At 33.7% G+C, this 17,163-nt stretch overlaps 1 protein-coding gene across 3 annotated transcripts in view; it reads left to right on the forward strand.

Moving 5' to 3' along the window:
- LOC115225616 (zinc finger protein 135-like) overlaps window positions 1–15,324 on the forward strand; it is a 30,761-nt gene extending 15,437 nt beyond the window's left edge. Inside the window, exons 4-8 of one of the 3 annotated variants that reach the window (XM_036514706.1) lie at window positions 10,080–10,089; window positions 12,616–12,621; window positions 13,373–13,535; window positions 13,788–13,890; window positions 14,059–15,324. In XM_036514706.1, the coding sequence (XP_036370599.1) occupies window positions 10,080–10,089; window positions 12,616–12,621; window positions 13,373–13,535; window positions 13,788–13,890; window positions 14,059–14,422 (646 nt within the window). In that variant the 3' untranslated portion in view covers window positions 14,423–15,324. Of the gene's footprint in view, window positions 1–5,966; window positions 6,088–10,079; window positions 10,090–12,615; window positions 12,622–13,367; window positions 13,536–13,787; window positions 13,891–14,058 lie in introns of all 3 variants that reach the window. The other 2 variants (XM_036514704.1, XM_036514705.1) reach the window with 2 other exon arrangements.
- The last annotated feature ends 1,839 nt before the right edge of the window (window positions 15,325–17,163 follow it).

Here is a 17,163-nt window from a genome sequence, read left to right on the forward strand (position 1 = left end):
GAAAGATTTACCACATAAATCACAGTGATATGGTTTCTACCCTGTATAGATATGCTTATGTTTAGTTAAGCTACTGTCATCAGAGAATGATTTACCACAAATATCACAGTGATACGGTTTCTCTCCTCTATGGATACGTATATGTCGTATTAAGTTACTGTCATTAGTGAATGATTTACCACAGATACTACACTTATGTGGCATCTTCCCTGTATGAATACGTTTGTGTTGATTGAATTTACTTTCTTCAAAGAATGACTCTTTGCAGATGTCACAGTCATATGATGATTTTCCTAATTCTTCCGACATCTCTTCAAGAAAAATAAAAATCAATCCTTCAAGCAACTTTTCAAAAATATTTCTTCTCTCACCAAAATTTATGGATATTTTTCTTCCTTTTTGCTTTTATAGTTTATTCCAAACAAATATCACTTCTATTATATTTCTTCTAAATGTGATCAATGCCAATATTTAAAACTGTCGCAAATACTCTTTGGAAATCCATCAAAGTATATTTAAAAGAGAAAATTATCTCTTGCACATTTCAGACACAGAAGTAAAGAAATGCTTTCTCTCTCAGAGGAAATATTTTACTGTAACTCAGGAATGTTTTATAGAAGCAGGATTATACGTTTGTAGAATATCTTTGCAGAGTCTTTCAAACATGATACATATTGATGATTCTTTAAAAGTAAAAAATACTTTTTAGCCAATTTCATGTGATTTTCTGAAAGAATAGAAAAAATAATATAAGATATCAAGTATGTTTAAAAGGCAGATATTCAAAAGTGCAAATTTACATTTCTGTTTTCATAAATTGTAGAAGTAATCCTTTATCTGAAGTATTAAATTTATCCCATCTCTCTATTTTCAAGAAGTTTATATCACAGACATATCTATCGTAATAACACCTCCTGGACATTGCGTCTGTCCTAGACACACACCAATATACATGTCAATGACACTAGATATCTGATGGTTTCACCTGTCATGTGTCGTATTAACACAGCTTTGTTTGATAACATAGACATCACTCCTCCTCTGGCTCCTTGTGAACTGAAAATGTGAAATTTCCGAGGCCTCTCCCACACACCCCTTTCGCGAGCGCGCATTTTTTTTGTCATATTCGCTAAGAGCAAGTAGTTTTACTCCTCTTACACAAATTTGTTTTTTTGACCGGGTTTAACTCTTTAGTTCAACCACATTGCCAATATTTCATAAAAGCCATCGACATAAATGGTCTTCATAAAGAATAATATTTCCAAATTTGTTTTGATCGCTAATGAAGAAGAAAAAATTATGAACGAACAACAAACCAAACAAATGCAGCTATGGCGTTTGAGAAGAGTAGTCACTCTTATTAAATCCCTTTACAGAATTATGGTTGTCTCCCTTTGAACGTTATCATTCAGATTTGGAGAAAAATGCGTTTTTTTTTTTTGCAAAGACCCTTCAACAAATTTAATTTTTTGTATATTCTCATTTCAGTTTCGTAAAACAAATTTATTCGCCAATTTTTTTTCAGACTACCCCCTTATTTGTGCTTCCATTTGGATATTCATCATCATCATCGTTTAACGTCCGCTTTCCATGCTAGCATGGGTTGGACGGTTCAACTGGGTTCTGGCAAGCCCGAAGGCTGCACCAGGCCAGTCAGATATTATCTTTTGATAAACAAACCTTGTTTTCATTTTGAGTTTCTTGCAATGTTCGGCAAATTCCCAGCTGCAGAATTTCTTTAGAGATTTGTTGTGCAATATCATATTTATATAATTTCCATCCTAGAATTTGTGAGAGAGAAAGGCGAGGCACTAAAGAAAAGTATCCCAGTCTGTCAGCAGGGTATCTCGAGAGGAAGACAACTTGATGTAATTAGTAGACTAGAGAGGAATCGTTGTGACAAGCTGCATATGCCATTCACTCCAGAAAGTTACAGTTGCCAATTGAATGAGCACCTCTAAGGTAAGGGAGTTATTTTTCGCAAACTTACTAACTAATAATGATAATAATTGTAATCGAAATGATACTAATAATACGGGGTGGAATTTTGGAAGTTGGCTGTTTCTTTTAATGAAGACAAACCGACACAAGTTTGCAAACTTTGTTGGCAAGGTTTCCGCCCGTCCTCCCTAAAAAACCACCCTTTTTTCTTTTTCTTTTTTTACATTTTTTCGACAGAACCCCAACTTTTTCGGCTACAGGGAATACGAATATAGTGGGAATTACAAATAACGCGCGTACGTATCATAGTTGTAAATAAACAGACACACTAATATATATATATATATATATATATATATATATTCTACCAAATATATACATTTTTATTACTATTTTGGGAGAAAGAGAAAGGCAGAAAGACAGAGAAAGAATGAGAGAGAGAAAAAGTGAAATAGACACAATCTACTAAATTTATACGTTTTTATTATTTTGCAATTTTCTTAATCATCGGTATATTTTTATTTTATTTCTAATATTTCTATTATATGTAATAATACTTCTATTATAATTTATTGTTCATTTTAAAATTGATAAAAGGTGTTTTTTTGGTTAAACTAAAGCGTTAAACCCGGTCAAAAAATGTTTAGCTCTAAGTTCAGAATATTTTCATTTCAATTACCAACAGGTCATCTATTAGTTGACAGCAAGAAGAAGATTAACTGCGTTATTTGCATATTCACTCGGAAGGATTATAAATAATCCAATCAAAGAATGTTTCGCTTCACCTAAGTGTGTTTATGTAACTGTATTTCTTGAAAAGATCTTGAAGAAAAACATGGTACTAACAAGTGAAATTATCTCATAAGGAATGTTTTCTTTAACTTTAAAATATCTTCACTTTTTCCAGAATTTCTTCTCTTTTTTTTTTGGCGAAATACGTACAAAAACACGGAGTTTATGGTTCATGTGTGAGTGTGTGTTCTTGATAATCATTTAGAACAGGTAGTTTTACACCAATTACACTATTTTTTTCTTAGTTTAAAGGCCGTGTACTGAAAATGTCAAATTTCCGAGGCCTCTCCCCCACCCCCCTTTCGCGAGTGCGCATTCATATTCGTTTAGAGCAAGTTGTTTTACACCTGTTACGCTGTTTTTGTTTTTTTTGACTGGGTTTAACATAATCAAAAATGCTGCATCTGTTTCTTTAGAAATTTAATTACCAATCGTGTATATATTTGATTGGGTTTTACGAATTTATGTGAAGCACCTCAGCTCTTAATTAAAAACGGATATTAGAAATAGAGTGATTTCCCCTTGTTTGTTAATTGCTAAATCTTTCCAATTCTGTTTCCTTGTTTGAGAGAGAACCCAATTGAATATACACACGTTTGATAATTAACTGTGTAAAGAAATCCGTACAGTATTCTTTATTAAATTCACCTGCAAAATATAAATCAACGTTTGCTATTAAAAATCTAGAAATTCTCTTGAAGCTGTCATTGTCCACTCAGACTCCAGTCCTCACTGCTTCATCATATTCTCACATTTTCCTCGGTGACTCTCTCTATATATATATACATATATTTCTATGTGAGTATTATATTTATTTAAGCATTTCTATTGTATATGTGTCATTTTACGTACATTTGCTTATTCTGACGTGTAGAATAATTAAATTAAAAGAATCTCACTAAACAAAGCCGAAATTATATGAAAGTAAGGCTGACATTCGAATAATTTTGTTTTATTTTCTTTTAGACATTCCGTTCCAGTTTTGGTTATTTCTTACATTGCTTGGTTAAGTCAGTGCAATACCTTGTTTACACAACATTTTCCTTTATTTTTGGCTTGTAAATCTAACAATTTATTTAAATGCAGGGAAATTACGATGTAATTTCTGAAAAATAGAGAATATATAAAAATTAGATTGTGCACTCGAAATACTGAAACGAAAAGAGGATGGTTCACTGAAGAAATAGAATAACATTTGTGTGAAACATTAAAAGAAATGTCTTTATTTTTGCTAGTTCTTCTCCGTCATTACAATTTACAACTTATATATATAGGTACTACTAGCAAAGACTGGACCCGGTGCGCGCCAGCTAGTCGTAAGTACTCGATCCTACAACGACTTGCATGTATGCAAATGAGTTGATTTTACAGAATAAAATAAAAGAAATTTTTAAAGAAAATAAATAAATTATTTCTTAGAACAATGGATTTGATTTTTTTACACAAATCAAATAAAATGTGTGTGATATATTCTTTTACTAGTTTTTAGTTTTTGGACAGCATCCATGGTAGGTACATCATTTAGGTATATATATATATATATGTTTGTATATGTGTGTGTGTGTGTGTATATGTATATATGTTTTGGTTTGTTTTGATGTTTTCTTGTTTGTTTATTTACACTAAACCACCACCACCACCACCACCCTTGTCTTGATCATTAATTAGACCCATTGGTTGTCTTCCAACCTATAACACAACTCATTTGCATACGTGCAAGTCGTTGTAGGATCGACTACTTACGACTTGCTAGCGCGACTGCGTGTGTGCGTGCACCAGGTCCAATCTTCGCTAGTAGTACCATATATATACATATATATATATATATATATATATATATATATAAATATATATATAAGTGGGGTGGAAAGGAAGTCTTGTCAATCTAAAAAGGCAAAAAACAAAAGAAATATTAGGAATAATTGTAAAGGATGTGTATTGTGATGAAGAAAATGAACGATTTAAGTAACATAAGGAAAAAAGATATATATATATATATATATATATATGTTCATGTTATTTTTTTTATTAATTACTTCAGAAATGCGGCAAGACTTCCGGTCTGAGATTCGAACCCACGACCGCGAGTCGGCTGCTCTAACCACTAGGCCATGTGCCTCCACATCTGTGTTACTAAACAAAGCTGTGTTGACAAGATAGAACTCCGAGGTGCAAACATTGGTTATCTAGGCCATTAACATCTATATTGGTGTGTGTGTGTGAGAGAGAAAGAGCGTGTGTGTCACAGATTTAATGTCCAGGAGTTGCAATTATAATTATTGAATCTCCTCGTAATTTATTAACTTTTGGGTAAGTTTATTAGTTTGAATGCAGGTTTACTTCTACAATCCATTAAAACAGAAATGTTGTAAATTTGCATTTTTGAATATCTACCTTTTAAACATGCTTTATGCCTTATATTATTTTTTTTATTCTTTCAGGAAATCACATGAAATTGGCTAAAAAGTATTTTTTACTTTTAAAGAATCATCAATATGTATCATGTTTGAAAGACTCTGCAAAGATATTCTACAAACGTATAATCCTGCTTCTATAAAACATTGCTGAATTACAGTAAAATATATCCTCTGGGAGAGAAAGCATTTCTTTACTTCTGTGTCTGAAATGTGCAAGAGATAATTTTCTCTTTTAAATATACTTTGATGGATTTCCAAAGAGTATTTGCAACATTTTTAAATATTGGCAATGATCACATTTTGAAGAAATATGAAAGAAGTGATATTTGTTTGGAATAAACTATAAAAGCAAACAGAAGAAAATATATATATTTTGGTGAGAGGAGAGAAATTTGTGAAAAGTTATTGACGTGTAAAACATAAAGGATTGATTATATTTTTCCTGAAAAGATGTTGGAAGAAGCCTCAAAATCATCATATGACTGTGACATCTGTGGTAAATCTTTCTCTGTTGGCAGTAGATTAACTAACCACAAACGTATTCATACAGGGAAGAAACCATATCAATGTGATATCTGTGGTAAATCTTTCATTGAGGGCAGTAACTTAACTAGACACAAACGCATTCATACTGGTGAGGAACCGTATCATTGTGATATCTGTAGTAAATAATTCTCAGAAAGCAGTAGCTTAACTAAACACAAGCGTGTTCATACAGGGGAGAAACCATACCCCTGTGATATCTGTGGTAGATCTTTCTCTCGTACTCATAGCTTAGATATTCACAAACAAATCCATACAGGAGATAAAAAATACCACTGTGATATCTGTGGTAAATCATTCTCTGCTGGCAGTAGATTAACTACACACAATCTAATTCATTTAGGGGAGAAGCCATATCACTGTGATATCTGTGGCAAATCATTCAGTCAGACAGGTAATTTAACTACACACAAACGTATTCATACAGGGGATAAACCATATCCCTGTGATATCTGTGGTGAATCATTCTCTCGTAGTTGTAGCTTAGATATTCACAAACAAAACCATACAGGTGACAAAAAATACCACTGTGATACCTGTGGTAAATCATTTTCTGCTGGCAGTAGATTAACTACACACAAACTAATTCATTTAGGGGAGAAGCCATATCACTGATATCTGTGGCAAATCATTCAGTCAGACAGGTAATTTAACTAGACACAAACGCATTCATACAGGTGAACAACCATATCGCTGTGATATCTGTGGCAAATCATTCAGTCAGACAGGTAATTTAACTAGACGCAAATGCATTCATTCAGGTGAGCAACCACATGATTGCGATGTCTGTGGCAAATAATTCTCTGAAAAGGGTATTTTAACGTCACACAAACTTATTCATACTGGTGTAAGGCCATATCATTGTGATATCTGCAGTAAATCATTCTCACAAAAACATCAATTAATTAAACACAAGTGCATTCATTATGCAAAGGATCCATAGCACAGTGACATTTCTTGCATAACATTCCCCGAGAAAAATCTCTACCCATGAAGGAAAGTATATTATGAATATGATATCTATGGTAAATCTTTCATCTCATCTCATTCATGAACTAATCAAAAGAGCATTGACTGATATTAATGCTTAATCATTCTTTCAAAAGGGTGAATTGTTTGTACACAGTCCTATTAATATGAAAGATATATCCATACCTCAAGATATTTGTGCTAAATCAATCAATGAAAATGATCAATTATTGAAATGTAAATGCATTCATACAGAAGACGAACTATGATGATGATGATCCTCATCATTTAAAATTCACTTTTCCATGCTTCAATGGATCAGATGGAATTCATTGATGGAGATTTTCTTCGGCTGGATGCCTTTCCTTTCACCAATCCTCACCTGTTTCTAGGCAAGGACATATTTTCCATGCTGAGATATATTTGACTCAGAAGACTGGAAATGGACTATCTGTATGACACTCATTATGACCATTTACGAGCATCACGTGCTATCTGGACAAGGGTACATACACACACATATGTATGTTCAAAGATTTTTTTATAGGAAATCTTTTACATTTTTAATCTACTTCTAAATGTTTGTAATTCCTATTAGGAAATGAAACATATGTAATGCTGAATAAATAATATCAAACTTTTCTCCAGTCTCCTCATGTGATTTGTAATTACTCTGCAAAAAATATTATCCAAACCTCCCACAAAAATAATGCACACACACAGATGTGGTGGTGAGTGCATAGTGAAAACGGTTTTGTCTTTTCATTGAAATAAATTTTTGTATCACCTACAAATTGAAATTTGTATTAGCTCTGACCCATCACCTTGGCTTATAAGTTACCAATGATGTGGTTTTCAGTGTATACCATGTTCTTTTAATCTTTTACCCACATGAAATTGTGACTCCTATATTTTACTATACAATTTTTGTTTTCTAGAAGAATAATTTGACCATTTCAATTTGAAAATGTAATTTTATCTGTTTATGGTCAATATGGAAAAATAAGAGTGAATATTTATTTTATGAGTGCTGTGTATAAGTCTATAAAATTGTGCATAAAATATATAAGCTATATGAAGTGCATTGAGTCATTATTATATTCCAATTTCCTTCACTTTTCAATGAATAATAGATGGGTGACTATCTTTTGATACAGACACAACACAGGCTACACTTTCGAGGTTTTAGATAAAGTTTTCAGAAATAACCGAATAGGTTTGCTATTAATTTCATAAAATATTCACGGATCCCACTAGTTAACATTAAGAGAATCATGTGGTGAGGTTAAGAATGAGAGACAAAGTGGGAGGGAAAAGTGTTAATGATATGTGGTGTGGTGAAGAAGGAATACTTATTACTTGGTTAACAGGTTAGCTGAAGAGAAAAATGAGGAGAAAGGGATATGTTTAGGATACATTATTTGTGAGAGAGTGAGGTTAAAGAGAAGGAGATAGAAAGAGATGGACGGTGGAGGCAGATAGGGTTTGTATTGTTAAAAGTTGATATCATCAAAGACCTGAAATGAAATAAATTTTGTTCCTGAAACTTATAGTGGTGATGATGATGGTGGTGGTGGTGTGTTGATTGTAAAAAGGATTTTCTTTTTTTTATAGAGACCATCACTCAACACTTGCACTTCTGTGCAATTATTTATCGTCTTCTCACTTAAGAGATTGATATTTTTTTCTAAGGATTAATTTAGCCTAAACTATGGATTCACAAGAGACACAGTTGCAAACTGCCTGAGAAAATATGCACAGATCTAGAGCATGGAACACTAAGAAGATGTAATAAAAAAGAGGAAAAAGATGGCACCGATGGTGTTGTGAGGAATTGGATGTAGACAGATTCCAAGTATATTCAAAGAAAGCTAAAACTATGAATGCTATAAAAATGCAAATCATCCTCTCTTTCTTAAATAGGTCCTCTTAATTTTTTTCATTGATAATAAGCGAAAGTGGCAAACTAGCAGGATCGTTAGCTCATTAAACAAAGTGTTTAGCTGGGTTCTTCTGACATGACTTAAGCATTTAAATTCTGCCAAAGAAGACTAAGGAATATGAAGGAGGTCGGGCGGATCTTTTTTGAACTCTACTTTGACTGTAATTGATTTTATATTTGGTGTATTGTTGTAGCGTTCTAAGGTAATCATTGACATGAAATTCATTTTTGCTAAAAATCAATAAAGTGTTAATAGCTTTTAAAGTTTGCAATTTTGTGTAATTTTAGCCACTCAAAATCTGCAGACATATATAAGTTAGTCTAGCACATGTTCTTTTTGTGGCTTATATCACTGCGATATTTGTGGTAAATCATTCTCTGATGGCAGTAACTTAACTGCACACAAACACATTCATACAAGTGAGAAACCATACCACTGTGATATCTGTGGTAAATCATTCTCTAATCACATTCACTTAACAGACCACAAACGTGTCCACACAGGGGAGAAACCATATCGCTGTGATATCTGCGGTAAATCATTCACTGACGGTAGTAACTTGGCTTCTCACAAGTGTATTCACACAGGTGAGGAATCGTATCAATGATATCTGCGGTAAATCATTCTCACAAAATCATCATTTAATTAAACACAAGTGCATTCGTTATGCAAAGGATCCATAGCAAAGTGACATTTGTTGCATGACATTCCGTCAGAAGGTCAAGCTTGGACCTTAGAAAGAACTCTACACTTGATAGAAACTATATGAATGTGACATCTATAGTAAATCTTTGACATGAAATCATCCATTATTGAATCAAAAGAGCATTGACAGAGGAAGGAAAACATATCACTGTGATGTTAAACCTGAATCATTCTTTCAAAATGGTGAATTGTTTGTACACAGTCCTATTAATATGAAGATATAACTAACCTAAGCTATTCATGCTAAATCAATCTATGAAAATGGATCAATTATTGAAATGTAAATGCATTGATACAGAAGAGGAACCACGATGATGATGATCCTCTTCATTTAACATTCTCCTATTCATGCTTCTGTGGATCAGATGGAATTCATTGATGCAGAATTTCTACATCTGGGTACCTTTCTTGTGACCAATCCTCACATGTTTCCAAGCAAGGAAATATTTTCCATGGTGAGACATATTTTACACAGAGGACTGGAAGTGAACAACTGCACAAGTATGACGGTCATGATGGCCATTTACGAACATCACATAATATCTGGACAAGGGTACACACACACACACACATGCATGTTGAAAGATTTTCTTAAAGGAAATCTTTTACATTTTTTCTCTACGTGTAAATGTTTGTAATTCCTATTAGGAAATGAAACACATGTAATGCTGAATAAATAATATCAAACTCTTCTCCGTTGTCTTTATGTGTTTTTTTTCTAAGATCAAAGAAAAATGGCTTCCACCTCACCCCACCCCGTTTTTTTTACCCATAAAAGGGTTTTGTAGCATATTAGGATGTCAGGGTAGTTGATTCCACGCAAAAAATCTAATATTTTGATTTTTTTCTTAGTGAAAATCATGCGGGAGTTAATATAGAAATTTACCATAATGTTATTTAGCCTCAAATCAAACCTGATACAGCAAACGTATCATCAAAGACATTCCAGCCTTCAGCAAACTGTCTTTTGAGGGATAATCTAGGACATTACGTACAATGGGCATGTGATTTAGATAGGGGGATACTTTGGCTGCTATTTTTAGCATGTCGAGTTACCAGGAGGAGGCTCTCTCATTGGTTCGATTGCGTGATGAGATTTTTTAACACATATAGGATCTTCTCGGTTTGAACGGCAGATTTCTTAAAATAATTTCTAGGTAACTAAAAAATTTTAAACTTCGTATACGGGTAGAATGTGTTTAAAAAACACCTTTTTCGCTTGGCTTTATTGAGAAAATTCTATGGTTTGTAAGATATTTGTTGTTTTTTCTTCAATTTCAACCAATCAATGACGTCCATTCAGGTAAAAAGAAACATTCTGTGCTGTATGAAGATGTCCCTCGTTTAAGAAACAGATTGGGTTTATTTACATTTGTGAAGAAAAAAAGGTACCCTTCCTCCCAACCCTATCCCTAAAACAGATTGAAATGCAATAGATCGATACTAGGGTCATAATTATGGGTGACAATTTCATATGACACCGCTAGAGTATAAAGACAAGATTTAGTTCCCCTTGTTCAGAGTTAATTCTTCCCAATTTTGTTGCTCCGTGTGCATGTGTATTGCTTGCTCAGTTCCACTTTACAACTGATATTTAAGAGAAAATCTAATTAAATAGACACGTGATTGGTAATTAAGTGTCTAAAGAAACAGATGTAGCATTTTTTTTTATTATGTTGACCTGTTAAATATTAATATTCGTCGTAAAAATTCTCTTGAAGCTGTCACTGTCCACTCTAACTTTTCACTCATTCAACATATTCTCATATTTTCATCGTTGACTCTCTCTGAATATATATTACTATGTAAGTATATTTCTATTGTATATGTATCATATTACGTACGTCTGTTTGTTTCGATGTGTTGAGTACGTTACAAGAAAGAATCTCACTAAACAAAGACGAAATAGCGGAGGTAAAGGGCATGGACCGCACCTACCTTTCCCTAATTTTTTGGCGATGGAAACCCACTTTTTCAACTTCGGTGAGGCTGTTCTTTCAATACTTTCGTTGTGTTCTCCTTTACATTCAGATATTTCATTGCATCTTTCCTTATTTCCTATATTATTTGTTAACGTCCGATGGATACCTTGTGTAGATAACTTTTCTCTTTCTTCCTCACATGTAAATTCCGCGGGAAAATTACGATGTAATTTCTAAGACATGTGGAATGTATAAAAATACGAGTGTGCACTTGAAATACTGAAACGAAAAGTAAATATTGTATACAGAAGAAATGGAACGGATTTTATTTAAAACCTAGGAAGTCTTTATTTCCGGAGGTTCTTCTCCATCATTACAACTTACAATTAATATCTATTTTTCAAAGGAATCTTTCTTTAAGCACCCAATGTAACCGCTTATCACATTTTTATTTTGGGGGAATTTTCAGAAAATTTCTACGTATTTCTGCTGTACATGCAAGGATTCAAACGGTTATGAAACCAACAAAGGGAAAAAACCGATTGAAGAGCAATTTAGCTGTTATTTATCGCGCACCCCACGACCACCCGATACCTTCCGAGTTTCTTTCTCACTCTTACGTGCTAATGTTTTTCAATATCTTTTTTCACATAAACACATTCAATGGTCCGTTGTTGGGATTTAAGGCATTATATATGAATTGCACTCTGTTTTTTTATGTTATTTTCAATTAATTACCTAAGTTATCCTTTTCTCTCTTCGTAATACATATATATTTAAATTCAGATTACGATGAACGTAAACAAACAAACGAAGTTTGCTTTAGAAGCTTTGAGATGTCTTAGGAAGTTTAAGAAGTGATTTTAAATTCTCAGAGGCAGGATGTTGCTAATAATATAGCCTGAACAGGATAAGCTACCCCTATTTTGCAGAAAAGTGTTGGCGGCTGGCAATGAGATTCGAACTCACACCTTCGTGATTACGCGTCGCTGTATTTTTCACTCACCACGATAAACAATATTTCGTTACGAAGTAAGAAGGAAGGGAAACATTAATTGTAACGTGTAAGAGTTTAAAAGTAAAGAAGAAAACGAGAATAATTTAATGTTAAAACTACATCATTTGCCCCCATTGAGAAGGATTGTCACCAATTTCCTTCTCCACCTCAACCAATAATTTTTCCTACATCAAAAATTCCCCACAAAAGATTTTGATGCTGTTAGTCATCCATACTGATTATTTGCTGACTGTTATTCATGTTTCATGTAACACAGAATATTGACATTAAGCTGCCTGTATGTGTGTATTTATATATTTATAAATGTACGGAAAGAGGCAGGGGAGGTGTGATATCTCTTTTACAACACATGACTGAGATGAAAGCATCAGATATCTAGTGTTATTGACATGTATATTGGTGTGTGTCTATGACAGACTTACTACTCCCTGATATAAACTTCTTGAAAACAGAGAGATGGGATAAGTTTAATTGTTCAGATAAAGGATTGCTTCTACAATTTATGAAAACAGAAATGTCGTAAATTTGCACTTTTGAATATCTGCCTTTTAAACATACTTGATGTCTTATATTATTTTTTCTATTCTTTCAGAAAATCACATGAAATTGGCTAAAAAGTATTACTTCTGTGTCTGAAATGTGCAAGAGATAATTTTCTCTTTTAAATGTACTTTGATGAATTTACAAAGAGTATTTGCGACATTTTTAAATATTGGCAATGATCACATTTAGAAGAAATATAAGAGAAGTGATATTTGTTTGGAATAAACTATAAAAGCAAAAAGAAGCAAAATATCCATGAATTTTGGTGAGAGGAGAAATATTATTGAAAAGTTGTTGATCTGTACAACTTGAAGGTTCAGTTTTATTTTTCTTGAAGAGATGTCGGAAGAAGTAAGAAAATCATCATATGACTGTGAAGTCTGCAAAGAGTCATTCTTAGACGAAAGTAAATTCAATCAACACAAACAAACTCATACAGAGGAAGCACCATATCACTGTAATATCTGTGGTAAATCATTCTCTGTTGGCAGTAGCCTAACTCGACACAAACGTATTCATGCAGGCGACAAACCATATCGCTGTGATATCTGTGGTAAATCATTCTATCAAGGAGGTAACTTAACTACGCACAAACGTATTCATACAGGTGAGAAACCCTATCACTGTGATATCTGTGGTAAATCATTCTCTCAAAGCGATAGCTTAACCCAACACAAACGGGTTCATACAGGTGAGAAACCATATCACTGTGATATCTGTGGTAAATCATTCTCCAAGGGCAGTAGCTTAACTACGCACAAACGTATTCATACAGGTGAGAAACCCTATCACTGTGATATCTGTGGTAAATCATTCTCTCAAAGCGATAGCTTAACTCAACACAAACGGGTTCATACAGGAGAGAAACCATATCACTGTGATATCTGTGGTAAATCATTCTCTGAGAACAGTAGCTTAACTATACATAGACGTATTCATACAGGGAAGAAACCATATCACTGTGATACCTGTGGTAAATCATTCTATCATGAAGGTAACTTAACTACTCACAGACGGGTTCATGGAGGGGAGAAAACATATCACTGTGATATCTGTGGTAAATCATTCTCTTATGGCAGTAGCTTAACTCGACACACGCGTATCCATACAAGTGAGAAACCCTATCACTGTGATATCTGTGGTAAATCATTCTCTCAAAGCGACAGCTTAACTCAACACAAACGGGTTCATACAGGAGAGAAACCATATCACTGTGATATCTGTGGTAAATCATTCTCTGAGAACAGTAGCTTAACTATACATAGACGTATTCATACAGGGAAGAAACCATATCACTGTGATACCTGTGGTAAATCATTCTATCATGAAGGTAACTTAACTACTCACAGACGGGTTCATGGAGGGGAGAAAACATATCACTGTGATATCTGTGGTAAATCATTCTCTTATGGCAGTAGCTTAACTCGACACAAACGGGTTCATACAGGAGAGAAGCCATATCACTGTGATATCTGTGGTAAATCATTCTCTCATAGCGGTAGCTTAACTCAACACACACGTATCCATACAGGAGAGAAACCATATACTTGTGATATCTGTGGAAGATCATTCTCTGAAAACAGCAGCTTAACTAAGCACAAGTGTATTCATACAGGGGCGGAACCATAACCTTGTAATATCCGTGGTAAATCTTTCTCTGAAAGCAGCAGCTTAGCTCGACACAAACGTGTTCAAATAGGGTAGAAACCATATCCCTGTGATATCTGTGGTAAGACATTCTCTGGAAACAGTCACTTAACTATACACAAATGCATTCACACTCAAGAAAAATCAATTCACAGTGATAACTGTGGCAAATCATTTAAACAAAATTATTCCTGATTTAAACAGAAGTCTTTCCTTATGAAGTGGGTCCATAACACAGTGATATTTGTTGTACAACATTTCCTCAGAAGGACAAAGGACGTATGTCATAAAGACATCCACAGAATATAGAAACTATATGAATGTGACATCTATGGTAAATCTTTGACATGAAATCATCCATTATTGAATCAAAAGAGCATTGACAGGGGAAGGAAAACATATCACTGTGATGTTAAATCTGAATCATTCTTTCAAAATGGTGAATTAATTATACACAGTCCTGTTAATATGAAGAATATGCCATACCCTAAGATATCTGATAATGATCAATTATAACATAAATGAATTCAAACAGAAGAGGAACCATATCACTACGATGATGATGATCCTCATCATTTAACATTCACTTTTACATTCTTCTATGGATCACATTGAATTCATTGATACCTTCCCTGTTTCCAAGCAAGGAAATATGTTCCCTGGTGAGACATATTTTACACAGAAGACTGGAAATGAACAACTACAGAAGTATGACGGTCATGATGGCCATTTATGAACACCACATAATATCTGGACAAGGGTGCACACACACACACACTTATGTATGTCTGAAGATTTTCTTATATCTTATATGTTTTCTACACATCTAATAGTTTGTAATTCCTATTAGGAAATGAAACACATGTAATGCTGAATAAATAATATCAAACTTTTCTCTATTGTCCTTATGTGTTATGTAATTACTCTGCAAGCAATATTATCCAAACCACACACAAAAATAATATACACACACACACATTATATATATATATATATATATATATAAACGAGAAAGAAGCAACAAGAATGGATTGGTTTTTAGTACAATTGTTTCATACAAAGACAGGCTTTATTACAAGTTGCAAAAATTGCAGCAGATAAAAGTGTCCCGTACTCATCAGCTAAAATACATTTGAGTTCTCTAGACATCTTAGTGGGTGAGGTTATACTCATGAGATATTGGAGGTAGTTCCATTAGAGGCAGATATAGGTTGTAAACAGTTTTCCAAAGTTCCTTAATGATGATGCACAGTCTTATCACAGATTTTTAAAAAAACTTATTAGTTTCGAAGAGATGAATCAATCCATAGTGTAGATTTAAATTTTCAGAGATATGAAGATGATGATGCACAGACTTATCACAGGTTATTAAAGACTTATTAGCTTCACAGAAAAGGTGAATTAATCCATAGTGAAGATTTACATTTCCAGTGGTAAGATGAGGGATTTCATACTCACAGAATAACATGTAACAAAAACAATTTGCAAACATATTTACATTCCCATATAACAGTTAAAAACATCACCATTATTGTATTACGCATGCGTGGAAGTGTTTGTTTGACTAGGTGCTGCTGGCTTAATGACGCATGATACAAGTTAGAGAAGGGGTGTGTATTATACACAAGGTTTAGGTGTTATGCTCAAGAATTTACAGTATATGTATATATATAGTAACCAGGTTTTTTGTGGTGAAAGTTGGTGTGCATCAGGGATGTGTGTTGTTTGCAATAGTGGTTGATGTGGAGAAGGAGAGTGCAAGAAAGAGACCGTAAATGGAGATACTGTATGCAGATGACTTGTTCTGATGAGAGAGAAGTTTTGGAAATGGAAGGAGGCCTTTGAAAGCAAGGGTTTGAAGGTAAACTTTGGGAAAACAAATGTGATAGTGAGTGGGGTGGAAGGAGAAGTGTTGGTGAGTAAGGTGGATCCATGTGGTGTCTGAGGGAGGAGGGTAATGGCAAATGCAGTGTTGTGTATGACATGTGATAACATTGGAAAAATCCACATTTTTCATTAAAAAAATTAGGACCTGGGTTTGCACTCCCTTAGCAAATTTTGTTGCTGGGCCACTATTCATATGTGTAGGTAAAATCTGTAAAAGAAAACGAGATTTCACATGCACACATGAAGCTTGTAAGAACAAATATTGAATCCTTTCGGTTTGAACGGTAGTTTTTTCTAGTGGTGTCATGTGAAATTGTCACCCATAATTATGACCCTAGTATCGATCTATTGCATTTTAATCTATTTTAGGGTTAGGGGTGGGAGGAAGGGTATCTTTTCTTCTTCAGAAATGTAAATAAACCCAATCTGTTTCTTAAACGAGGGACATATTCATACGGCACAGAATGTTTTTTTACCTCAATAGATGTCATTGATTGGTTGAAATTGCAGAAATTGAAGAAAAAAACTGAACAAATATCTTACAAACTATAGAATTTTCTCAATAAAGCCAAGAGAAAAAGATGTTTTATAAACAGATTCTACCAGTATACGAAGTTTAAAAGTGTTTAGTTGCGTGGAAATTATTTTAAAAAACTGCCGTTCAAACCGAAAAGATCCCAAATATTTAAGGCTTTTTTCACCAAGTTTAAAATACAACACACACACACAAGAAGCAGCACGCAGTTAACAAGACAACACATGCTCACGGAAACTAACAGAAAGTTGGTTTTATTGTCTCCTCAAAACGAATGATTACACATTTTTTATGTTGACCC

The sequence above is a fragment of the Octopus sinensis genome, linkage group LG28 (genome assembly GCF_006345805.1).
Source record: "Octopus sinensis linkage group LG28, ASM634580v1, whole genome shotgun sequence".
Classification (NCBI taxonomy): Eukaryota; Metazoa; Mollusca; class Cephalopoda; order Octopoda; family Octopodidae; genus Octopus; species Octopus sinensis.